Genomic DNA, 25,966 nt, shown 5'->3' with positions numbered 1-25,966 from the left:
CTCTTTAAACAGAAGAAAACAAGATGATGCAACATCTTAATCTTCCAAACTACTAAGAAGTTAATAAGCGCTGTCCACAAAATGTTTCAGAAATGTCATCTTTAAATTATGCATTTTCTCTTTAGAAAACTGTCCTATCTGTACATGCAGATAGCTGAAGTAATTTTTTCTGCCTCGTGTGACACACGCTGACATCACAAGGCAAAGTAAGGAGAGTAAGAAACTACAATTTCATTACAAGTATTTCCATAATAACGTGTTACACTACTAACTACTCCAGATTGTAATCTTGTTACAGTAACACCCAACACTGCCTATATCTGTACTCTAAAGCACACAGAGGGAAGCTTTGGCAGCACAGGCTGAGGCTTTTTCACATCGGTTCAAAATGGGTTTGAATTTGCATTGCTCTTTGTAAGTCACTACACATCAAAACCTACTTTTTCAAATTCCTCCTTAGGGTTTTGTCCAATCAGTAGAGTCTTCAGTTGGACCTTCTAAAGTTCAGCAAAGAATTTTATTGGCTCAAAATATGCGTGAATATTTAGTGAGTTTTCCTCGCGAGCTATAAAATGCATATCTCGGTCAAAATAAATGCTAACAACACCAATTTGAGATCCTGGTTGGCATGTGACTGTAAGGGTATGAGCAAATTTTAATAATTTACACCACTAGGGGGCGCTGCAAAAATATGTGAAATTTATATCTCCTAAATGGCACGACCGATTTTTTACCAAATTTGGTGGGTATCACCTTGGTCGTTCGTGGGGCCGTATCTCGAAGTTAATTGTGATTGGTCAAAGTGGGTGTGGCTTATTACAACACTTTAATTCAACAAACCTTATTTCAGCTGAAAAATTTCATTGAGGGCTATGAAATTTACAGGGTACATATATAGGAGCACACAGATCACCATAACAAAATGGCACCACTAGGTGGCTATAATGGGTGTACATGCATTTTGGCCTGTAACTTTCACATTTAAATCACATCTCCCAGACATCTAAAAGTCTCAGGAATCCGGCCCTTGAGGAACTGGAATGGGGCACCCCAGTTCTACTTGATCACTTTGTTTTTTCTCCAACTTTGAAGTTCTGAATTTAAATTTTAAATAACAGAGATATTTAGCCTCTGTGCTTCAGGTTTTTGGCTGGTTGTAGCTTTAAAATGCATCTTGGGAAACTTGGAAGTATACATCAGTGGGAACGGCCACCATCCTAATCACACTAGTAGTATAGTAGACAGTATACACTCATTGAGTGTATAGTCTGTAGTACATTAATATGTAGCTTGAACACAGTCTGTGATTAGCCATTGCCTAATTAGTGCACCTGTGGATGACTGAGAATTCCATCAACCAAACAGGTGCACAGACAGACCAGTAGTGACACAAACTCAAAGGAACCACAACTAAGACCCAAGACAATGAACACTTACAAAGTAAAAATCATATGGAATACAAACCAAACTAGTAATATAAACCAACAGACCCAAACAAACTTAGAAACCAATGAGATCAGACCAAAAAACAGAGGAAATTTCAGCCAAACACTTTAAATCGTCAGCCAATTTAAGCGTTTCAAATTTCAAACACAAACTATGGTGAATCAATAGCAACAAGGTTTATCCTTACTTTTTAATTTTGGTCCTTAAAAAAGAAAAAAGAGCTTGCAGATGAGAAAGTTAGAAAACAGGAGCCAACTAATGTGGAAGGGTTGCAATCAAATGTGCAACGGTTGCCATGCCTGCAACATCAAAGGAAAAAAGAACCAATGATATCATATCTTCAGTATAGCTTCTCTTAGTGCTAGTGGTTGGGTTAGTCAAACCTCTCACTGATTGGAGTGTATAGAAGTGAAACAACAGTATTTGTGTATTTTAAAGCTTAAATTCTGATGAGAAAGAGTGAACCCCTAAACAAAGCAGCCCATCTTATGATGGGACCCCCACCCTACAGCCATGGCCAGCTCTACCACAACAGGGACAGCCAGGATTTCAGCAGCGGCTCTCGACCAGTGGCACCCCCCCACGTCTACCTAGTGACCCCACGGGGACGGTTCCCTTTCCCCCGTTCAGCACAGAGACCTATTTTCTTCATGGCAGAGTATGGCCCCCAACTCTGTATGGCAACGCCTCAGCAGTGTCCTGTTCCTGCAGGTCCTCATGATGGTATGGATGCTCCCCCACCTCCCAGAGAGGCGACACCACGCCTCAGATATTGCTGCCCAACAATGGTGTGGCACAAGAGGAGGCGGAGCTCACCTGGAAGGAGAAAGAGGACCAATTAGAGGCTGAGAACATTCAACCAGATTCTCCTCAGCCCACCACACCTGACAAGGAGAACCAGTCCAAAGAGGAGCAAAGGAAGCCAGTCATCAAGGAGAAGAAGATGTATGATCGAGAGTTCTGCTTCAACTCCAGTTTGTCCCAGCCAGCTTGATCAAGCCTCCAGGTCTCCCTGACATCCCTGATGTCATCCTCCACAAGGCCAATAGAAACCCTCAGTGCACACGTGAGCCTGGTGCAAACCTAAGATAAACCATTACCCTGACTTTACACCACATTTTGTAAACTTGGACGTCCAGGCATGGGAGGAGGAAGCAGAGAACCACTGCAGAGAATGGAGCCGAAGAGGATCATTAACATGTCAGTTAATGACCACGTGCAGCTGAACAAGGCAGAGAAAAGCCTGGAAACCCTCAACCAACAAATCAGTGTGGAGCTCTCAACCTAAGAAGCAGGAGGAGAGGGACTCGGAGCAAACAAAGGACTTGCTCAAAAAGTTCCGCAGTATCCTGAACAAACTCACCCCACAGAAGTTTGAGAAGCTCATGACACAGGTGCAGATGCTGACCATTGACACTGAAGAGAGGTTAAAAGATGTCATTGACCTCACCTTTGAAAAAGCCATCTCTGAACCAGCCTTTTCAGAGATCTATGCCAAATGTGCAGCTTCCTTAATGGGCTTAAAGTCCAAAGCAAGAAAATCCAGAATGCCAAGCAGATTTTCGCAAGCTCCTTCTAAACCGATGTCAGAAGGAATTTGAAAAAGACAAGACATTAATGAGGTCTTTGAGAAGAAAGAAAAAGACTTGGAAGCGGCCTCTGGGGAGGAGGAGAAGCAGCGTCTCCGGGAAGAGTTAGAAGATCTTAAAAATAAGGCAAGGAGACGCTCGGTTGGCAATATCAAGTTTGTCGGCGAGTTATTTAAACTTCAAATGATCAGAGAGGTCGTCATGCATGACTGTATCATGAAGCTTCTAGAAAACCATGACGATCAGTCGCTGGAGGTCCTGTGCAAACTGCTGTCCACCATCGGTAAGGACCTAGACGTTAAAAAGCAGAAGCATCGTGTGGACCAGTGCTTCCAACAGATGGAGAAAATAATAAAAGAGAGGAAGACCTCCTCAAGGATCCGCTTCATGATGCAGGATGTCCTGGACCTCAGAACAAACAATTGGGTGCCTCGTCGGGTGATCCAGGGTCCAAAGACCATTGACCAGATCCGAGAACAGGCACAAATGGAGGAGCAGATGGAAGGACCACACCATCTGAGACCAAGACCTGCCCAAAACCAGAATGCACCAAGACAAGACTTTTGGGAGTCGAGACAGAGAACAAGACCATATTAACTCATTCAGTGTCATTGACGAGACACTTTTTAATGTTTTATATAGGGAAACAATGTTCCGATGTTCCAGTTGTCACATGTTTTTGCCTGTTCCGGTCCATGTTTTCCTGCCTGCCCAGTTTTCCTGCTCTCCACAGCTGCTCCTCGTTCCCTCGTCAAGTCGGGGAAGGTTAGAAATACTACCTCAGTGCAGTCAGCTCATGCTAGATTGTCAACCTGTGAAGAGAGACTTTCAAGCTCTGAAAACATTGAGAGTTCCTGACTCTGATTGTGAAGTGTGAATCTGTGTTCTTATTGATTAAATAAATCCGATTGGGGAATATTTCAGTTATCCTCTTGTTTTGTTTGGGGCCCATTTATTCAATCTTATTTAGATATTTCAGTTTCTGCCTACTCCTTCCTGCGTTGCATTTGAGTTCTTCTGTATACCTGTGATATTAACAAATTATGTTGGAGGGTTTTTTCATGCAAATACTTTTCATTTAACTGAGTTACTTTTACACACACACACAATATATATATATATATATATATATATATATTGTGTTATGTGAACTTTCAAGTCCCACCTGTGCCCATTGCCCCCCAAATAATTCTGACAAATAACACATGTTAAAATGTGTTGAACCAACAGGGAACAAGTAATATAATATTTCATAATAAAAAAAAAACTAAATGAAACTCATTATCTGAATTTAAAAAAAAAACAAAAAACAAAAGTGCAGTAGAAAACCAAAAAAAAAAAAGAAATAAATTCAGTACAAGTATGAAATCAACTAACGGGGAATAAGTATCATCATGTTTCATAATGCAAATACATTTCAGAAATAAATCAAAACTGAAAAACTAAATGAAATTATTTACCTGCATAAAAAAACAAATGTAAAAGTACAGCAGTCCAAATATTCAGGAAACAACAACACTTTGTTTGCAATATGTGCCAAAAAGCTTAAGAAAACAAAAAAGTAAATAAATGTTTTAAATCAGATAATAAAAGTTTGTTTCTGGTTCCACTTCATATGCTGACTTAAATCATTATGTTTGCATTTTAGTTTCACGTTACATTTTGATCCCAGTCGCATATCTAATGTAGTCTTAAAATAATGATCTTTTAATTTTTGATACATTTTAGGATTCTAAATTTGCCTAGTAATGATCTTTATTGTCAATGAAGAAAGGGTTTTTAAGAAGATTGGCATGAAATTGAAAATTTCAACCTGTCATGTCTCTATTCTCCACCACACACGTTGAGAAGCTCTGCTTTACTAACAGACCTGTCTCTCCTTAAATGTACAAATGTTTCTTTAGAATTGGGGATAAATTTGGGTGAAAGTTGCAAATCTGTAACGCATATGGTTGATTTGTTATGAAATTGTATAAATTTGAACTTTAGACAAGAAGAAGAAGAATGTATGTATGCATCGGGTGCTGACCTGGCCCGTATGTCAATTTTTAAAAGTCCATGTGGCCCCTGAGCCAAAAAGTTTGCCCACCCCTGTTGTAGAGTGTATACAGTAATAACCAAAGTCTAATTGTAGTTCTATATTTTGTAACACAGTGCAAAACCACCCTGATCAACATGGTTTGTGTTGTTTCTTTTAAGACATATGAAAGCAACAGCCCAGCAGACAGGCTCTTTAAACAGAGAAGAAAACAAGATGAATGCACATCTTAATCTTCCAAACTACTAGAAGTTAATAAGCGCTGTCCACAAAATGTTTTCAGAAAATGTCATCTTATTAAATTATGCATTTTCTCTTTAGAAAACTGTCCTATCTGTACACATGCAGATAGCTGAAGTAATTTTTTTCTGCCTCGTGTGACACACGCTGACATCACACAGGCAAAGTAAGGAGGAGTAAGAAACTACAATTTCATTACAAGTATTTCCATAATAACGTGTTACACTACTAACTACTCCAGATTGTAATCTTGTTACAGTAACACCCAACACTGCCTATATCTGTACTCTAAAGCACACAGAGGGAAGCTTTGGCAGCACAGGCTGAGGCTTTTTCACATCGGTTCAAATGGGTTTGAATTTGCATTGCTCTTTGTAAGTCACTACACATCAAAAACCTACTTTTTCAAATTCCTCCTTAGGGTTTTGTCCAATCAGTAGAGTCTTCAGTTGGACCTGATCTAAAGTTCAGCAAAGAATTTTATTGGCTCAAAATATGCGTGAATATTTAGTGAGTTTCCTCGCGAGCTATAAAATGCATATCTCGGTCAAAATAAATGCTAACAACACCAAATTTGAGATCCTTGGTTGGCATGTGACTGTAAGGGTATGAGCAAAATTTTAATAATTTACACCACTAGGGGGCGCTGCAAAAATATGTGAAATTTATATCTCCTAAATGGCACGACCGATTTTTTACCAAATTTGGTGGGTATCACCTTGGTCGTTCGTGGGGCCGTATCTCGAAGTTAATTGTGATTGGTCAAAGTGGGTGTGGCTTATTACAACACATTTAATTCAACAAACCTTTATTTCAGCTGAAAAATTTCATTGAGGGCTATGAAATTTACAGGGTACATATATAGGAGCACACAGATCACCCATAACAAAATGTGCACCACTAGGTGGCGCTATAATGGGTGTACATGCATTTTGGCCTGTAACTTTCACATTTTAAATCACATCTCCCAGACATCTAAAAGTCTCAGGAATCCGGCCCTTGAGGACTGGAATGGGGCACCCCAGTTCTACTTGATCACTTTGTTTTTTCTCCAACTTTGAAAGTTCTGAATTTAAATTTTAAATAACAGAGATATTTAGCCTCTGTGCTTCAGGTTTTGGCTGTTGTAGCTTTAAAATGCATCTTGGGAAACTTGGAAGTATACATCAGTGGGAACGGCCACCATCCTAATCACACTATTAGTATAGTAGACAGTATACACTCATTGAGTGTATAGTCTGTAGTACATTAATATGTAGCTTTGAACACAGTCTGTGATTAGCCATTGCCTAATTAGTGCACCTGTGGATGACCTGAGAATTCCATCAACCAACAGGTGCACAGACAGACCAGTAGTGACACAAACTCAAAGGAACCACAACTAAGACCCAAGACAATGAACACTTGACAAAGTAAAAATCATATGAATACAAACCAAACTAGTAATATAAACCAACAGACCCAAACAAACTTAAGAAAACCAATGAGATCAGACCAAAAAACAGAGGAAATTTCAGCCAAACACTTTAAATCGTCAGCCAATTTAAGCGTTTCAAATTTTGCAAACACAAACTATGGTGAATCAATAGCAACAAAGGTTTATCCTTACTTTTTAATTTTGGTCCTTAAAAAAAGAAAAAAAGAGCTTGCAGATGATAAAGTTAGAAAACAGGAGCCAACTAATGTGGAAGGGTTGCAATCAAATGTGCAACGGTTGCCATGCCTGCAACATCAAAGGAAAAAAGAACCAATGATATCATATCTTCAGTATAGCTTCTCTTAGTGCTAGTGGTTGGGTTAGTCAAACTCTCTCACTGATTGGAGTGTATAGAAGTTAAACAAACAGTATTTGTGTATTTTAAAAGCTTAAATTCTGATGAGAAAGAGTGAACCCCTAAACAAAGCAGCCCATCTTATGATGGGACCCCCACCCTACAGCCATGGCCAGCTCTACCACAACAGGGACAGCCAGGATTTCAGCAGCGGCTCTCGACCAGTGGCACCCCCCCACGTCTACCTAGTGACCCCACGGGGACGGTTCCCTTTCCCCCGTTCAGCACAGAGACCTATTTTCTTCATGGCAGAGTATGGCCCCCAACTCTGTATGGCAACGCCTCAGCAGTGTCCTGTTCCTGCAGGTCCTCATGATGGTATGGATGCTCCCCCACCTCCCAGAGAGGCGACACCACCTCCTCAGATATTGCTGCCCAACAATGGTGTGGCACAAGAGGAGGCGGAGCTCACCTGGAAGGAGAAAGAGGACCAATTAGAGGCTGAGAACATTCAACCAGATTCTCCTCAGCCCACCACACCTGACAAGGAGAACCAGTCCAAAGAGGAGCAAAGGAAGCCAGTCATCAAGGAGAAGAAGATGTATGATCGAGAGTTTTCTGCTTCAACTCCAGTTTGTCCCAGCCAGCTTGATCAAGCCTCCAGGTCTCCCTGACATCCCTGATGTCATCCTCCACAAGGCCAATAGAAACCCTCAGTGCACACGTGAGCCCTGGTGCAAACCTAAGATAAACCATTACCCTGACTTTACACCACATTTTGTAAACTTTGGACGTCCAGGCATGGGAGGAGGAAGCAGAGAACCACTGCAGAGAATGGAGCCGAAGAGGATCATTAACATGTCAGTTAATGACCACGTGCAGCTGAACAAGGCAGAGAAAGCCTGGAAACCCTCAACCAACAAATCAGTGTGGAGCTCTCAACCTAAGAAGCAGGAGGAGAGGGACTCGGAGCAAACAAAGGACTTGCTCAAAAAGTTCCGCAGTATCCTGAACAAACTCACCCCACAGAAGTTTGAGAAGCTCATGACACAGGTGCAGATGCTGACCATTGACACTGAAGAGAGGTTAAAAGATGTCATTGACCTCACCTTTGAAAAAGCCATCTCTGAACCAGCCTTTTCAGAGATCTATGCCAAAATGTGCAGCTTCCTTAATGGGCTTAAAGTCCAAAGCAAAGAAAATCCAGAATGCCAAGCAGATTTTCGCAAGCTCCTTCTAAACCGATGTCAGAAGGAATTTGAAAAAGACAAAGACATTAATGAGGTCTTTGAGAAGAAAGAAAAAGACTTGGAAGCGGCCTCTGGGGAGGAGGAGAAGCAGCGTCTCCGGGAAGAGTTAGAAGATCTTAAAAATAAGGCAAGGAGACGCTCGGTTGGCAATATCAAGTTTGTCGGCGAGTTATTTAAACTTCAAATGATCAGAGAGGTCGTCATGCATGACTGTATCATGAAGCTTCTAGAAAACCATGACGATCAGTCGCTGGAGGTCCTGTGCAAACTGCTGTCCACCATCGGTAAGGACCTAGACGTTAAAAAGCAGAAGCATCGTGTGGACCAGTGCTTCCAACAGATGGAGAAAATAATAAAAGAGAGGAAGACCTCCTCAAGGATCCGCTTCATGATGCAGGATGTCCTGGACCTCAGAACAAACAATTGGGTGCCTCGTCGGGTGATCCAGGGTCCAAAGACCATTGACCAGATCCGAGAACAGGCAAAAATGGAGGAGCAGATGGAAGGACCACAGCATCTGAGACCAAGACCTGCCCAAAACCAGAATGCACCAAGACAAGACTTTTGGGAGTCGAGACAGAGAACAAGACCATATTAACTCATTCAGTGTCATTGACGAGACACTTTTTAATGTTTTATATAGGGAAACAATGTTCCGATGTTACAGTTGTCACATCTTTTTGCCTGTTCCGGTCCATGTTTTCCTGCCTGCCCAGTTTTCCTGCTCTCCACAGCTGCTCCTCATTCCCTCGTCAAGTCGGGGAAGGTTATATATACTACCTCAGTGCAGTCAGCTCATGCTAGATTGTCAACCTGTGAAGAGAGACTTTCAAGCTCTGTGAAAACATTGAGAGTTCCTGACTCTGATTGTGAAGTGTGAATCTGTGTTCTTACTTATTAAATAAATCCGATTGGGGAATATTTCAGTTATCCTCTTGTTTTGTTTGGGGCCCATTTATTCAATCTTATTTAGATATTTCAGTTTCTGCCTACTCCTTCCTGCGTTGCATTTGAGTTCATCTGTATACCTGTGATATTAACAAATTATGTTGGAGGGTTTTTTCATGCAACTACTTTTCATTTAACTGAGTTACTTTTACACACACAAACACACACTATATATATATATATATATATATATATATATATATATATATATATATATATATATATATATATATATATATATATTGTGTTATGTGAACTTTCAAGTCCCACCTGTGCCCATTGCCCCCAAATAATTCTGACAAATAACACATGTTAAAATGTGTTGAACCAACAGGGAACAAGTAATATATTTCATAATAAAAAAAAACTAAATGAAACTCATTATCTGAATTAAAAAAAAAAACAAAAAACAAATGTAAAAAGTGCAGTAGAAAACCAAAAAAAAAAAGAAATAAATTCAGTACAAGTATGAAATCAACTAACGGGGAATAAGTATCATCATGTTTCATAATGCAAATACATTTCAGAAATAAATCAAAACTGAAAAACTAAATGAAATTATTTACCTGCATAAAAAAACAAATGTAAAAGTACAGCAGTCCAAATATTCAGGAAACAACAACACTTTGTTTGCAATATGTGCCAAAAAGCTTAAGAAAACCAAAAAGTAAATAAATGTTTTAAATCAGATAATAAAAGTTTGTTTCTGGTTCCACTTCATATGCTGACTTAAATCATTATGTTTGCATTTTAGTTTCACGTTACATTTTGATCCCAGTCGCATATCTAATGTAGTCTTAAATTAATGATCTTTTAATTTTTGATACATTTTAGGATTCTAAATTTGCCTAGTAATGATCTTTATTGTCAATGAAGAAAGGGTTTTTAAAAAGATTGGCATGAAATTGAAAATTTCAACCTGTCATGTCTCTATTCTCCACCACACACGTTGAGAAGCTCTGCTTTACTAACAGACCTGTCTCTCCTTAAATGTACAAACGTTTCTTTAGAATTGGGGATACATTTGGGTGAAAGTTGCAAATCTGTAAAGCATATGGTTGATTTGTTATGAAATTGTATAAATTTGAACTTTAGACAAGAAGAAGAAGAATGTATGTATGCATCGGGTGCTGACCTGGCCCGTATGTCAATTTTTAAAAGTCCATGTGGCCCCTGAGCCAAAAAGTTTGCCCACCCCTGTTGTAGAGTGTATACTGTAATAACCAAAGTCTAATTGTAGTTCTATATTTTGTAACACAGTGCAAAACCACCCTGATCAACATGGTTTATGTTGTTTCTTTTAAGACATATGAAAGCAACAGCCCAGCAGACAGGCTCTTTAAACAGAGAAGAAAACAAGATGAATGCACATCTTAATCTTCCAAACTACTAAGAAGTTAATAAGCGCTGTCCACAAAATGTTTCAGAAAATGTCATCTTATTAAATTATGCATTTTCTCTTTAGAAAACTGTCCTATCTGTACACATGCAGATAGCTGAAGTAATTTTTTTCTGCCTCGTGTGACACACGCTGACATCACACAGGCAAAGTAAGGAGGAGTAAGAAACTACAATTTCATTACAAGTATTTCCATAATAACGTGTTACACTACTAACTACTCCAGATTGTAATCTTGTTACAGTAACACCCAACACTGCCTATATCTGTACTCTAAAGCACACAGAGGGAAGCTTTGGCAGCACAGGCTGAGGCTTTTTCACATCGGTTCAAATGGGTTTGAATTTGCATTGCTCTTTGTAAGTCACTACACATCAAAAACCTACTTTTTCAAATTCCTCCTATTAGGGTTTTGTCCAATCAGTAGAGTCTTCAGTTGGACCTGATCTAAAGTTCAGCAAAGAATTTTATTGGCTCAAAATATGCGTGAATATTTAGTGAGTTTCCTCGCGAGCTATAAAATGCATAACTGTTGCATATCTCGGTCAAAATAAATGCTAACAACACCAAATTTGAGATCCTTGGTTGGCATGTGACTTTAAGGGTATGAGCAAAATTTTAATAATTTACACCACTAGGGGGCGCTGCAAATATGTGAAATTTATATCTCCTAAATGGCACGACCGATTTTTTACCAAATTTGGTGGGTATCACCTTGGTCGTTCGTGGGGCCGTATCTCGAAGTTAATTGTGATTGGTCAAAGTGGGTGTGGCTTATTACAACACATTTAATTCAACAAACCTTTATTTCAGCTGAAAAATTTCATTGAGGGCTATGAAATTTACAGATCACCCATAACAAAATGTGCACCACTAGGTGGCGCTATAATGGGTGTACATGCATTTTGGCCTGTAACTTTCACATTTTAAATCACATCTCCCAGACATCTAAAGTCTCAGGAATCCGGCCCTTGAGGACTGGAATGGGGCACCCCAGTTCTACTTGATCACTTTGTTTTTTCTCCAACTTTGAAAGTTCTGAATTTAAATTTTAAATAACAGAGATATTTAGCCTCTGTGCTTCAGGTTTTGGCTGTTGTAGCTTTAAAATCTTGGCATCTTGGGAAACTTGGAAGTATACATCAGTGGGAACGGCCACCATCCTAATCACACTATTAGTATAGTAGACAGTATACACTCATTGAGTGTATAGTCTGTAGTACATTAATATGTAGCTTTGAACACAGTCTGTGATTAGCCATTGCCTAATTAGTGCACCTGTGGATGACCTGAGAATTCCATCAACCAAACAGGTGCACAGACAGACCAGTAGTGACACAAACTCAAAGGAACCACAACTAAGACCCAAGACAATGAACACTTGACAAAGTAAAAATCATATGAATACAAACCAAACTAGTAATATAAACCAACAGACCCAAACAAACTTAAGAAAACCAATGAGATCAGACCAAAAAACAGAGGAAATTTCAGCCAAACACTTTAAATCGTCAGCCAATTTAAGCGTTTCAAATTTTGCAAACACAAACTATGGTGAATCAATAGCAACAAAGGTTTATCCTTACTTTTTAATTTTGGTCCTTAAAAAAAGAAAAAAAGAGCTTGCAGATGATAAAGTTAGAAAACAGGAGCCAACTAATGTGGAAGGGTTGCAATCAAATGTGCAACGGTTGCCATGGCTGCAACATCAAAGGAAAAAAGAACCAATGATATCATATCTTCAGTATAGCTTCTCTTAGTGCTAGTGGTTGGGTTAGTCAAACTCTCTCACTGATTGGAGTGTATAGAAGTTAAACAAACAGTATTTGTGTATTTTAAAAGCTTAAATTCTGATGAGAAAGAGTGAACCCCTAAACAAAGCAAGCCCATCTTATGATGGGACCCCCACCCTACAGCCATGGCCAGCTCTACCACAACAGGGACAGCCAGGATTTCAGCAGCGGCTCTCGACCAGTGGCACCCCCCCACGTCTACCTAGTGACCCCACGGGGACGGTTCCCTTTCCCCCGTTCAGCACAGAGACCTATTTTCTTCATGGCAGAGTATGGCCCCCAACTCTGTATGGCAACGCCTCAGCAGTGTCCTGTTCCTGCAGGTCCTCATGATGGTATGGATGCTCCCCCACCTCCCAGAGAGGCGACACACACCTCCTCAGATATTGCTGCCCAACAATGGTGTGGCACAAGAGGAGGCGGAGCTCACCTGGAAGGAGAAAGAGGACCAATTAGAGGCTGAGAACATTCAACCAGATTCTCCTCAGCCCACCACACCTGACAAGGAGAACCAGTCCAAAGAGGAGCAAAGGAAGCCAGTCATCAAGGAGAAGAAGATGTATGATCGAGAGTTTCTGCTTCAACTCCAGTTTGTCCCAGCCAGCTTGATCAAGCCTCCAGGTCTCCCTGACATCCCTGATGTCATCCTCCACAAGGCCAATAGAAACCCTCAGTGCACACGTGAGCCCTGGTGCAAACCTAAGATAAACCATTACCCTGACTTTACACCACATTTTGTAAACTTTGGACGTCCAGGCATGGGAGGAGGAAGCAGAGAACCACTGCAGAGAATGGAGCCGAAGAGGATCATTAACATGTCAGTTAATGACCACGTGCAGCTGAACAAGGCAGAGAAAGCCTGGAAACCCTCAACCAACAAATCAGTGTGCAGCTCTCAACCTAAGAAGCAGGAGGAGAGGGACTCGGAGCAAACAAAGGACTTGCTCAAAAAGTTCCGCAGTATCCTGAACAAACTCACCCCACAGAAGTTTGAGAAGCTCATGACACAGGTGCAGATGCTGACCATTGACACTGAAGAGAGGTTAAAAGATGTCATTGACCTCACCTTTGAAAAAGCCATCTCTGAACCAGCCTTTTCAGAGATCTATGCCAAAATGTGCAGCTTCCTTAATGGGCTTAAAGTCCAAAGCAAAGAAAATCCAGAATGCCAAGCAGATTTTCGCAAGCTCCTTCTAAACCGATGTCAGAAGGAATTTGAAAAAGACAAAGACATTAATGAGGTCTTTGAGAAGAAAGAAAAAGACTTGGAAGCGGCCTCTGGGGAGGAGGAGAAGCAGCGTCTCCGGGAAGAGTTAGAAGATCTTAAAAATAAGGCAAGGAGACGCTCGGTTGGCAATATCAAGTTTGTCGGCGAGTTATTTAAACTTCAAATGATCAGAGAGGTCGTCATGCATGACTGTATCATGAAGCTTCTAGAAAACCATGACGATCAGTCGCTGGAGGTCCTGTGCAAACTGCTGTCCACCATCGGTAAGGACCTAGACGTTAAAAAGCAGAAGCATCGTGTGGACCAGTGCTTCCAACAGATGGAGAAAATAATAAAAGAGAGGAAGACCTCCTCAAGGATCCGCTTCATGATGCAGGATGTCCTGGACCTCAGAACAAACAATTGGGTGCCTCGTCGGGTGATCCAGGGTCCAAAGACCATTGACCAGATCCGAGAACAGGCAAAAATGGAGGAGCAGATGGAAGGACCACACCATCTGAGACCAAGACCTGCCCAAAACCAGAATGCACCAAGACAAGACTTTTGGGAGTCGAGACAGAGAACAAGACCATATTAACTCATTCAGTGTCATTGACGAGACACTTTTTAATGTTTTATATAGGGAAACAATGTTCCGATGTTACAGTTGTCACATCTTTTTGCCTGTTCCGGTCCATGTTTTCCTGCCTGCCCAGTTTTCCTGCTCTCCACAGCTGCTCCTCATTCCCCTCGTCAAGTCGGGGAAGGTTATATATACTACCTCAGTGCAGTCAGCTCATGCTAGATTGTCAACCTGTGAAGAGAGACTTTCAAGCTCTGTGAAAACATTGAGAGTTCCTGACTCTGATTGTGAAGTGTGAATCTGTGTTCTTACTTATTAAATAAATCCGATTGGGGAATATTTCAGTTATCCTCTTGTTTTGTTTGGGGCCCATTTATTCAATCTTATTTAGATATTTCAGTTTCTGCCTACTCCTTCCTGCGTTGCATTTGAGTTCATCTGTATACCTGTGATATTAACAAATTATGTTGGAGGGTTTTTTCATGCAACTACTTTTCATTTAACTGAGTTACTTTTACACACACAAACACACACTATATATATATATATATATATATATATATATATATATATATATATATATTGTGTTATGTGAACTTTCAAGTCCCACCTGTGCCCATTGCCCCCAAATAATTCTGACAAATAACACATGTTAAAATGTGTTGAACCAACAGGGAACAAGTAATATATTTCATAATAAAAAAAAACTAAATGAAACTCATTATCTGAATTAAAAAAAAAACAAAAAACAAATGTAAAAAGTGCAGTAGAAAACCAAAAAAAAAAAGAAATAAATTCAGTACAAGTATGAAATCAACTAACGGGGAATAAGTATCATCATGTTTCATAATGCAAATACATTTCAGAAATAAATCAAAACTGAAAAACTAAATGAAATTATTTACCTGCATAAAAAAACAAATGTAAAAGTACAGCAGTCCAAATATTCAGGAAACAACAACACTTTGTTTGCAATATGTGCCAAAAAGCTTAAGAAAACCAAAAAGTAAATAAATGTTTTAAATCAGATAATAAAAGTTTGTTTCTGGTTCCACTTCATATGCTGACTTAAATCATTATGTTTGCATTTTAGTTTCACGTTACATTTTGATCCCAGTCGCATATCTAATGTAGTCTTAAATTAATGATCTTTTAATTTTTGATACATTTTAGGATTCTAAATTTGCCTAGTAATGATCTTTATTGTCAATGAAGAAAGGGTTTTTAAAAAGATTGGCATGAAATTGAAATTTCAACCTGTCATGTCTCTATTCTCCACCACACACGTTGAGAAGCTCTGCTTTACTAACAGACCTGTCTCTCCTTAAATGTACAAACGTTTCTTTAGAATTGGGGATACATTTGGTGAAAGTTGCAAATCTGTAACGCATATGGTTGATTTGTTATGAAATTGTATAAATTTGAACTTTAGACAAGAAGAAGAAGAATGTATGTATGCATCGGGTGCTGACCTGGCCCGTATGTCAATTTTTAAAAGTCCATGTGGCCCCTGAGCCAAAAAGTTTGCCCACCCCTGTTGTAGAGTGTATACAGTAATAACCAAAGTCTAATTGTAGTTCTATATTTTGTAACACAGTGCAAAACCACCCTGATCAACATGGTTTGTGTTGTTTCTTTTAAGACATATGAAAGCAACAGCCCAGCAGACAGGCTCTTTAAACAGAGAAGAAAACAAGATGAATGCACATCTTAATCTTCCAAACTACTAAGAAGTTAATAAGCGCTGTCCACAAAATGTTTCAGAAAATGTCATCTTATTAAATTATGCATTTTCTCTTTAGAAAACTGTCCTATCTGTACACATGCAGATAGCTGAAGTAATTTTTTTCTGCCTCGTGTGACACACGCTGACATCACACAGGCAAAGTAAGGAGGAGTAAGAAACTACAATTTCATTACAAGTATTTCCATAATAACGTGTTACACTACTAACTACTCCAGATTGTAATCTTGTTACAGTAACACCCAACACTGCCTATATCTGTACTCTAAAGCACACAGAGGGAAGCTTTGGCAGCACAGGCTGAGGCTTTTTCACATCGGTTCAAATGGGTTTGAATTTGCATTGCTCTTTGTAAGTCACTACACATCAAAACCTACTTTTTCAAATTCCTCCTTAGGGTTTTGTCCAATCAGTAGAGTCTTCAGTTGGACCTGATCTAAAGTTCAGCAAAGAATTTTATTGGCTCAAAATATGCGTGAATATTTAGTGAGTTTCCTCGCGAGCTATAAAATGCATAACTGTTGCATATCTCGGTCAAAATAAATGCTAACAACACCAAATTTGAGATCCTTGGTTGGCATGTGACTTTAAGGGTATGAGCAAAATTTTAATAATTTACACCACTAGGGGGCGCTGCAAATATGTGAAATTTATATCTCCTAAATGGCACGACCGATTTTTTACCAAATTTGGTGGGTATCACCTTGGTCGTTCGTGGGGCCGTATCTCGAAGTTAATTGTGATTGGTCAAAGTGGGTGTGGCTTATTACAACACATTTAATTCAACAAACCTTTATTTCAGCTGAAAATTTCATTGAGGGCTATGAAATTTACAGATCACCCATAACAAAATGTGCACCACTAGGTGGCGCTATAATGGGTGTACATGCATTTTGGCCTGTAACTTTCACATTTTAAATCACATCTCCCAGACATCTAAAAGTCTCAGGAATCCGGCCCTTGAGGACTGGAATGGGGCACCCCAGTTCTACTTGATCACTTTGTTTTTTCTCCAACTTTGAAAGTTCTGAATTTAAATTTTAAATAACAGAGATATTTAGCCTCTGTGCTTCAGGTTTTGGCTGTTGTAGCTTTAAAATCTTGGCATCTTGGGAAACTTGGAAGTATACATCAGTGGGAACGGCCACCATCCTAATCACACTATTAGTATAGTAGACAGTATACACTCATTGAGTGTATAGTCTGTAGTACATTAATATGTAGCTTTGAACACAGTCTGTGATTAGCCATTGCCTAATTAGTGCACCTGTGGATGACCTGAGAATTCCATCAACCAAACAGGTGCACAGACAGACCAGTAGTGACACAAACTCAAAGGAACCACAACTAAGACCCAAGACAATGAACACTTGACAAAGTAAAAATCATATGATACAAACCAAACTAGTATATAAACCAACAGACCCAAACAAACTTAAGAAAACCAATGAGATCAGACCAAAAAACAGAGGAAATTTCAGCCAAACGCTTTAAATCGTCAGCCAATTTAAGCGTTTCAAATTTTGCAAACACAAACTATGGTGAATCAATAGCAACAAAGATTTATCCTTACTTTTTAATTTTGGTCCTTAAAAAAACAAAAAAAGAGCTTGCAGATGATAAAGTTAGAAAACAGGAGCCAACTAATGTGGAAGGGTTGCAATCAAATGTGCAACGGTTGCCATGGCTGCAACAGCAAAGGAAAAAAAGAACCAATGATATCATATCTTCAGTATAGCTTCTCTTAGTGCTAGTGGTTGGGTTAGTCAAACTCTCTCACTGATTGGAGTGTATAGAAGTTAAACAAACAGTATTTGTGTATTTTAAAAGCTTAAATTCTGATGAAAAAGAGTGAACCCCTAAACAAAGCAGCCCATCTTATTATGGCACCCCCACCCTACAGCCATGGCCAGCTCTACCACAACAGGGACAGCCAGGATTTCAGCAGCGGCTCTCGACCAGTGGCACCCCCCCACGTCTACCTGGTGACCCCACGGGGACGGTTCCCTTTCCCCCGTTCAGCACAGAGACCTATTTTCTTCATGGCAGAGTATGGCCCCCAACTCTGTATGGCAACGCCTCAGCAGTGTCCTGTTCCTGCAGGTCCTCATGATGGTATGGATGCTCCCCCACCTCCCAGAGAGGCGACACCACCTCCTCAGATATTGCTGCCCAACAATGGTGTGGCACAAGAGGAGGCGGAGCTCACCTGGAAGGAGAAAGAGGACCAATTAGAGGCTGAGAACATTCAACCAGATTCTCCTCAGCCCACCACACCTGACAAGGAGAACCAGTCCAAAGAGGAGCAAAGGAAGCCAGTCATCAAGGAGAAGAAGAAGTATGATCGAGAGTTTCTGCTTCAACTCCAGTTTGTCCCAGCCAGCTTGATCAAGCCTCCAGGTCTCCCTGACATCCCTGATGTCATCCTCCACAAGGCCAATAGAAACTCTCAGTGCACACGTGAGCCCTGGTGCAAACCTAAGATAAACCATTACCCTGACTTTACACCACATTTTGTAAACTTTGGACGTCCAGGCATGGGAGGAGGAAGCAAAGAACCAATGCAGAGAATGGAGCCGAAGAGGATCATTAACATGTCAGTTAATGACCATGTGCAGCTGAACAAGGCAGAGAAAGCCTGGAAACCCTCAACCAACAAACCAGTGTGGAGCTCTCAACTTAAGAAGCAGGAGGAGAGGGACTCGGAGCAAACAAAGGACCTGCTCAAAAAGTTCCGCAGTATCCTGAACAAACTCACCCCACAGAAGTTTGAGAAGCTCATGACACAGGTGCAGATGCTGACCATTGACACTGAAGAGAGGTTAAAAGATGTCATTGACCTCACCTTTGAAAAAGCCATCTCTGAACCAGCCTTTTCAGAGATCTATGCCAAAATGTGCAGCTTCCTTAATGGGCTTAAAGTCCAAAGCAAAGAAAATCCAGAATGCCAAGCAGATTTTCGCAAGCTCCTTCTAAACCGATGTCAGAAGGAATTTGAAAAAGACAAAGACATTAATGAGGTCTTTGAGAAGAAAGAAAAAGACTTGGAAGCGGCCTCTGGGGAGGAGGAGAAGCAGCGTCTCCGGGAAGAGTTAGAAGATCTTAAAAATAAGGCAAGGAGACGCTCGGTTGGCAATATCAAGTTTGTCGGCGAGTTATTTAAACTTCAAATGATCAGAGAGGTAGTCATGCATGACTGTATCATGAAGCTTCTAGAAAACCATGACGATCAGTCCCTGGAGGTCCTGTGCAAACTGCTGTCCACCATCGGTAAGGACCTAGACGTTAAAAAGCAGAAGCATCGTGTGGACCAGTGCTTCCAACAGATGGAGAAAATAGTAAAAGAGAGGAAGACCTCCTCAAGGATCCGCTTCATGATGCAGGATGTCCTGGACCTCAGAACAAACAATTGGGTGCCTCGTCGGGTGATCCAGGGTCCAAAGACCATTGACCAGATCCGAGAACAGGCAAAAATGGAGGAGCAGATGGAAGGACCACACCATCTGAGACCAAGACAAGACTTTTGGGAGTCGAGACAGAGAACAAGACCATATTAACTCATTCAGTGTCATTGACGAGACACTTTTTAATGTTTTATATAGGGAAACAATGTTCCGATGTTACAGTTGTCACGAAAGCAAAAAAAAAAATAGCTTTAAAGTCACTGACAAAGGTTTTTTTTTTTACAAAAAGGCTGTTTTCTCAGCTTTTTGCTCTGAAACTGAAGATTTGTGTAAATCTTGCTCTATTCAACGGCTGATTACAAAAGAATGAAACGAGCCAGAAACATTTTTTTTTTTTGATGAAAGTAGAGGCTTCAATCTTTCAGAATGGTGTCAGATTTCAGATAGTCATAGTAGAAAATATTCTGTGGGTCTTTAAAATCCGTTAAAATGCTCAAAAACAGCTGGCACTGAGGGGGTAGAAAATCTGAAAATGGCTGGAACTGAATGAGTTAATAAAACAAAATTTGCAAATCATGACAAGGTTTGACAGTTTTTCATGGGAAAAAATGAGGTGGATAGTGGATTTACTGCGTCCTTTCAGATTTTTGTGTGTCAGGAACGCAGGACGCGTACCTAGCCACATCACTGGTAGCTGCTAGAATCTTTCTTAGCACATAGAATAATATAAGAAGAAACACTCACCTTTGGGCAGAACAAACATAGTGGACCCGTGTTGTGGACCCATTCGCTCACAAAAACTTTACATTCCTCTGTCTGAAGAATCAGAATATTTGTGAATGTTCGGCTAACGACCGTCAGCACAGCCACCGCCCACAGTCATGAGACTAAGGAGGAAGTGAAGTCCGTGACCAGAGATTTCAATGTAGTTTGTAATCACGGGAATAATATAAAATAACCATGAAAAATTAACTTAAATGACTTTTAGCAAATCACTCCAAAATGTGTCGCAGTTGATCACCCTTCATCTGTTTCGCCATCAAAATGGATACTGGAAGTAGACTCAACTGTGATCAAGATGGAAGGTCGTCTCTCAACATATGATGCGCTAGCGCCCCCTCACACTCTGCGGTCAAAAGCTGCCGTCCAGAAATGAAATAAAATTAAAAAACATTTGGAAATGACCAAATTACTCCAAAATAACAGATACACACTCGGGGTATTTGGAAGCCGTCGACTAAGTTTCAGGTCAAACTCTTACCACGTCGGGGAGACATTTGCTCCACGCACACACACACGCACACAGACCTTTCTGTCTTTTAAGGGGAGATGGATAGATTTAAGTGTGTATGGAATTCTGATACCTTAGTTGAGGCAACGGGACTTGAAGTTTGCTTGAAGACATTTCACCTCTTATCCAAGAAGCTTCTTAAGGATGTTCTGAATTTTTTACTGTGGAGTTGAATAATTTGTATTAACCTATTGTGGAACTCATTTGCATAACAAGGGGTTCCTGGTATCAGCCGACTCAGATTGTTGGCGAGTCTTTTGTGAAGAAAAGAATAGATTATAGATGTTGGAGAGATTGTGTTTCACCCCCCTCCTCTGTTTATGTTTTATATAGAGCCTTTTATTCACACCTTTCAGACCATGTATCATTTTATCCAGGATCTATAAATTACTGTTCTTAAACTATTGCCCATTACATGTGGGTAAACTGCTGAGGTGTAAGCACCCCTGTGTGTTACTCTTGCATAATAATCTCATGAAATGTTGCATCTCCATAGGTCAACTGGGAAGGTTTTGAACAAATATGATAACATGTAGGCGCACGGTGGCTTAGTGGTTAGCACGTCCGCCTCACAGCAAGAAGGTCCTGGGTTCAAGCCCTGGGGTGGACTTGGGTCCTTTCTGTGCATATTCTGTGCATATTCTCCCCGTGGTGCGTGGGTTTCCTCCGGGTACTCTGGCTTCCTCCCACAATCCAAAAACATGACTGTAAGGTTGATTGGAGTCTCTAAATTGCCCATAGGAGTGAATGAGAGAGTGAATGGTTCTGTGTCAGTGTTGCCCTGTGATGGACTGGCGCCCTGTCCAGGGTGTACCCCCGCCCAGCGCCCTATGAGAGCCGGAGATTGGCACCGGCAGACCCCCGCGACCCTGTTAAACGGGAATAAGCGGGTATGAAGATGGATGGATGGATAATAACATGTATCTAAAAAGACAACGGATACAGCAACAGGTGCAAATGCAAATTTATTTCACATAACCGGGAATGTTTTTTTTTTTTTTTTGGCAGTAACCTGATCAAAGCTATAGTTTAAGTTTTTTCTTTTTAACAAAGGTTAAAGGGTGGGCAAACTACACATCCGGCCCGTTGGTCTTTTTAATCCGGCCCGCCGAAGTTAAAATAAACAATTAAAACACAAAATGAACAGTCTTGCTCCGTCATTTATCTCAACGCCCGTGGGAACCAAATGTTCTCCGCTTACGCCCGCCCTTTTCCAGCCACCCAGCCAATCAACACGCAGAACACATGTAAACAAAGACGAACATTGGCAGAGAAAGCTGCATTGCCATGAGGGCAATGATGCCCTCATGGCAATGGGAAACCACGACACTCGTTGAATAAACTACATTGGGACTCAGTCCATTACAATATCATAATTATGACTGCATTCCTTTGACTTAGTCCTGTGATGCCTGACATCCTACTCAGTATGGACAGAAAATGTAAGATGAGGACGAAAGCAGGTCACTGACATAACACACCTACAAAGAAGAAGAAGAAAAAGAAGCGGCAGAAGAACTTATTCATGGTAGGAGCGGAAACTTGGATATCTGGCCAGATAAACAGTTCTTCCACGTCGGATAATCAAAGTAAACTGTTTGTTTTGTTTTATTGCAGGATCACGTGGTGTCGCGTGAATACAACTGGCTTGCAAGGTGCGCTACGATGCCTTGGAGCCAGGTGGAAGTTGACGGAGCAAAACCGCGGCACTGACACAGCGATACACATACAACAATGAGTGGCCCAAAGAAAAGAAGAGTTAACAGTGAGTGTTTAATAATGAATGGACGTAAATACTTTTCACTTAAGCCTGATCAAAGGCTGTATGTTTTATTATTGGCAAAGAATGTTTCCTCCAAACATGCTGCTAATTATGCTAATAACCATTATTAACAAATTATGTTGGAGGGTTTTTTCATGCAAATACTTTTTATTTAACTGATTTAACTGAGTTACTTTTACACACACACACATATACTGTATATACATATATATGTGTGTATATGTATGTGTGTGTGTGTGTGTGTGTATGTATGTGTGTATGTGTATGTGTGTGTGTGTATGTGTATATATGTGTGTATGTGTATATATGTGTATATATGTGTGTATGTATATGTGTATGTGTATATGTGTATATGTATGTATGTGTGTGTGCGTGTGTGTGTGTGTGTGTTTTATATCTTCTAGCATTAAACTATGGAGAGTTGCAATTTTGCACAGGATATGACGCACGTTCATTGATTCTTGTTAGCTGTTGCTAGGCAACAGTGTTCCGTTGGTCTACAGTTTTTGAACAACGGCAGGGTGTAAAGCTAATGGTTGCTATAACAGTAAGAGAAAAACTCCACAAACACATTTCTTTTGCGTCGTTGGCTCCATAATATCGGTACGGGATACACACTTACAACGTTTCCATTCGGACAAAATTCGGTGATATGCAAGGACCGCTTCAAGCTCAGCTGCTATGAGAGGGATCTGTGGGCTAAGCTAATGGGCTAGGCTAATGGGCGTCATGGCATTAACTGCACCCCCACCTGATTGTTCCCTCTTACTTCCTTGTGGCTAAATGTTGAGCTTTTACCTTTTTTTTCCAGCGCCGTCAGGTGCGCATCCTCCAGTCCATGAACAGATATTTTTTCACGCAGCTTTAATCACAGTTTCTAACCATATTTGTGCACTTCCACCACCTAACTACACAGCCTCGTTTCTGCTGCTAAAAACAGCTCTGTCCATTAAACTAATTCTGACGCTGAGTGGGCGCAGGGTAGTTGGTGAGAAAGGTGATATTTAATCCTCTTCTAACATACAACCTGGATGCTGCACTTTTATCTCTGATAGAGTAGTGACACACTGCTACTTAGCGCCGAGAGCTAACAGAAAAAACTACACTTCCCACAATATAAACAGACCTGCTGCGCCTCTACCTCCCACAATGCAGCATTTATTTAGGAAAGTGTCTGGAGGTATGTGAAATGTAGCCATAGCCCCAGGGACTTTAGCTACATTTCCAAACCTTTTCCACATAAGCGCAATGCGCCTGTATTACCACCATGCCAGGACAGCCGAGTGGTCTAAGGTGCCGCACTCACTGCTAACGTGGGTTTGAATCCCACATTTGACAAATAATGTTTTTCATTTTAACATATTTAACAGCAAATTCCACCTTTAAAAATACATATCCAACAAAAATAAACATTTTAAGGTTAGGGCTAAAATAAAAGGGTTAGCGGGGTCGCTAAAAATGAATGTGAGCTAAAATACAAATGACGGAACTTTAAGTCACGTGGTGCACCTACTGTATCACATGACCTAAACTGGCCAATGAGGGGCACTGCGTATTCATAGAGTGGCAGTCTACAGATACGTTTAACGATACATTTAACCCTTTATTTAAAGCCAAAGAAAGTGCATCATATCCTGTCCAAAATGGCAGCTCTCCATAATAGATGCCAAAAGGTTTAAAATCATTCTAAAAAGTATTTTTTTATAAAAAGGTGCATACATTTTGTTTATTGGTAATTCATTAAACACATTTTCACGACAGGGACCCTTTAAAATAAGGTTCTGTTTTCAGTTTACTAATTGATAGCTGGGTGGGTTTTTTCTACATCTACAGAAGGTTATAGTCATACCATTTTTTTGGGTGGTCTTTTGTCCTCCTAACATAGTGTATAGCTCAACCCCCTACTGCTGTTAGCTTGTAATGTCACTGATCAGGGAATTTAAGCTCATGCTCCAGCTGAACTCAATGGAGACTGATCGGGTTAAGAGGATCAGACTAATGCCTGAAATGTAAATGTTCTGTAAATACTTGAAAAACCTTATTGGAGCCCATTGAATCCTTTTGTGCACGCCAACATCTGCCTAAAGACTCTCTGTATTCACCTGCCTTGGAGCCTGTCCAATAATCCCATGAATGAGGCAGAAAAGAAGCGCAGCGAGTCTCTTATTGAAAAGAACTCTGACAGACCTGCGTCCTCTAACGCTGGCCTTTTTATCGCTGGTATTTTTTTGCATCACTTTCATGATTCTACATTCAATCTTCCTGAGAAACAAGGGCCGGCAAATGTCAGAGAGGGACCACACACCAGCGAGCGGTGAAAACAGAGAGAGAAGTGGAGGGCAAACCAAATGGCTCTCATCCAGCTTTACTCTATTGGAGCGCTGCTTGTTTTCCACAGGCTCAGTTTGAGTGGCCCCTCATTTGGAGGCACCGTAGGCCACCAGGATTTGCCCCGTCATCCATTACAACCACTGGAACGGCAGAGAGCACAGGGGGAGGAGGCAGTGGCGGCGAGCCAGGTGGACACAAGCTGAGACAAGATGGTTGGGGAACCAAAAAAACAAGCCACTCTGATAATGCCCTCATCACTTCCAAGCAGAAAGTATAAGGAGAATAAAAGATGGAGGTTAAAAACTGGTAATGTGGACGAAAGTAGAGGGATAAAGGCATGTGGAAGCTGTGAAGATAAAAAGATGATGTGCAGTGGAAGAATGATGTTAAAGGAGAGTTTAAGAACTTAAACATGCTGCAATTGCATGGAATAGGGTTTAAAACAGGGGTCCCCAAGGGCCACTATCCAGCATGTTTTAGATGTTTCCCTCTTCCAACACACCTGAATGAAATGACCAGGATCATTATCAGGCTTCTGCAGAGCTTGATGATGAGTTCATCATTTGAATCAGGTGTGTTGGAAGAGGGAAACATCATGCTGGATAGTGGCCATTGAGGACCAGGATTGGGGACCCCTGGTTTAAAAGTTAAGTGTGTAAAGCAGACATAGGCAACAGGTGGTCTAATTTTGGGCGGCCCCTAAAACAAATCCCCAAAAAATGTATTTCAAAAAGTTGGAAAGAATATATATCCTGACATAATGCACAAAATAACTCTCAAAACACACAAATCGACAGCAAAACGCAGAGTACACAACAATATCCAAAAATACACAAAATAACAAAAAAGACAGACACAACCACTTAAACAAACAAAATGACTACAAAAACACACAAACTGTCAACAAAACTTCACAAAATGACAGGAAAATACAGGAATCGACAAAAAAAAAATGACAGAAAAGTACACATAATTACAACAAGAACACAAAAAAGAACAAAAACACACATAATGGCTCCAAAAACATACAAAATGACAAAAAACTGACAAAACAACAAAACCAGATAGACAAAAAAAAAAAGAAAGATGACAAAACCCCTTTACCCCTTGTATTAATGCTCCGATTGGTCATTATTCTAATGCTGACC

The 25,966-nt window shown here is 40.5% G+C and overlaps 1 protein-coding gene across 3 annotated transcripts in view; it reads right to left on the bottom strand.

Moving 5' to 3' along the window:
- Positions 1–25,966, bottom strand: part of ptprz1a (protein tyrosine phosphatase receptor type Z1a) — a 103,391-nt gene that overhangs the window by 68,058 nt on the left and 9,367 nt on the right. Inside the window, exon 1 of one of the 3 annotated variants that reach the window (XM_028451835.1) lies at positions 2,086–2,223. The exons of the other annotated variants lie outside the window; for them this stretch is intronic. Within the exon in view, the coding sequence (XP_028307636.1) occupies positions 2,086–2,098 (13 nt within the window). The 5' untranslated portion in view covers positions 2,099–2,223. Of the gene's footprint in view, positions 1–2,085; positions 2,224–25,966 lie in introns of those variants that run through there. 3 annotated transcript variants of the gene reach the window in all.

Source organism: Gouania willdenowi, chromosome 6 (assembly GCF_900634775.1).
Source record: "Gouania willdenowi chromosome 6, fGouWil2.1, whole genome shotgun sequence".
In the NCBI taxonomy this organism is placed as follows: domain Eukaryota; kingdom Metazoa; phylum Chordata; class Actinopteri; order Blenniiformes; family Gobiesocidae; genus Gouania; species Gouania willdenowi.
This window is presented reverse-complemented; position numbering and strand designations above follow the sequence as displayed.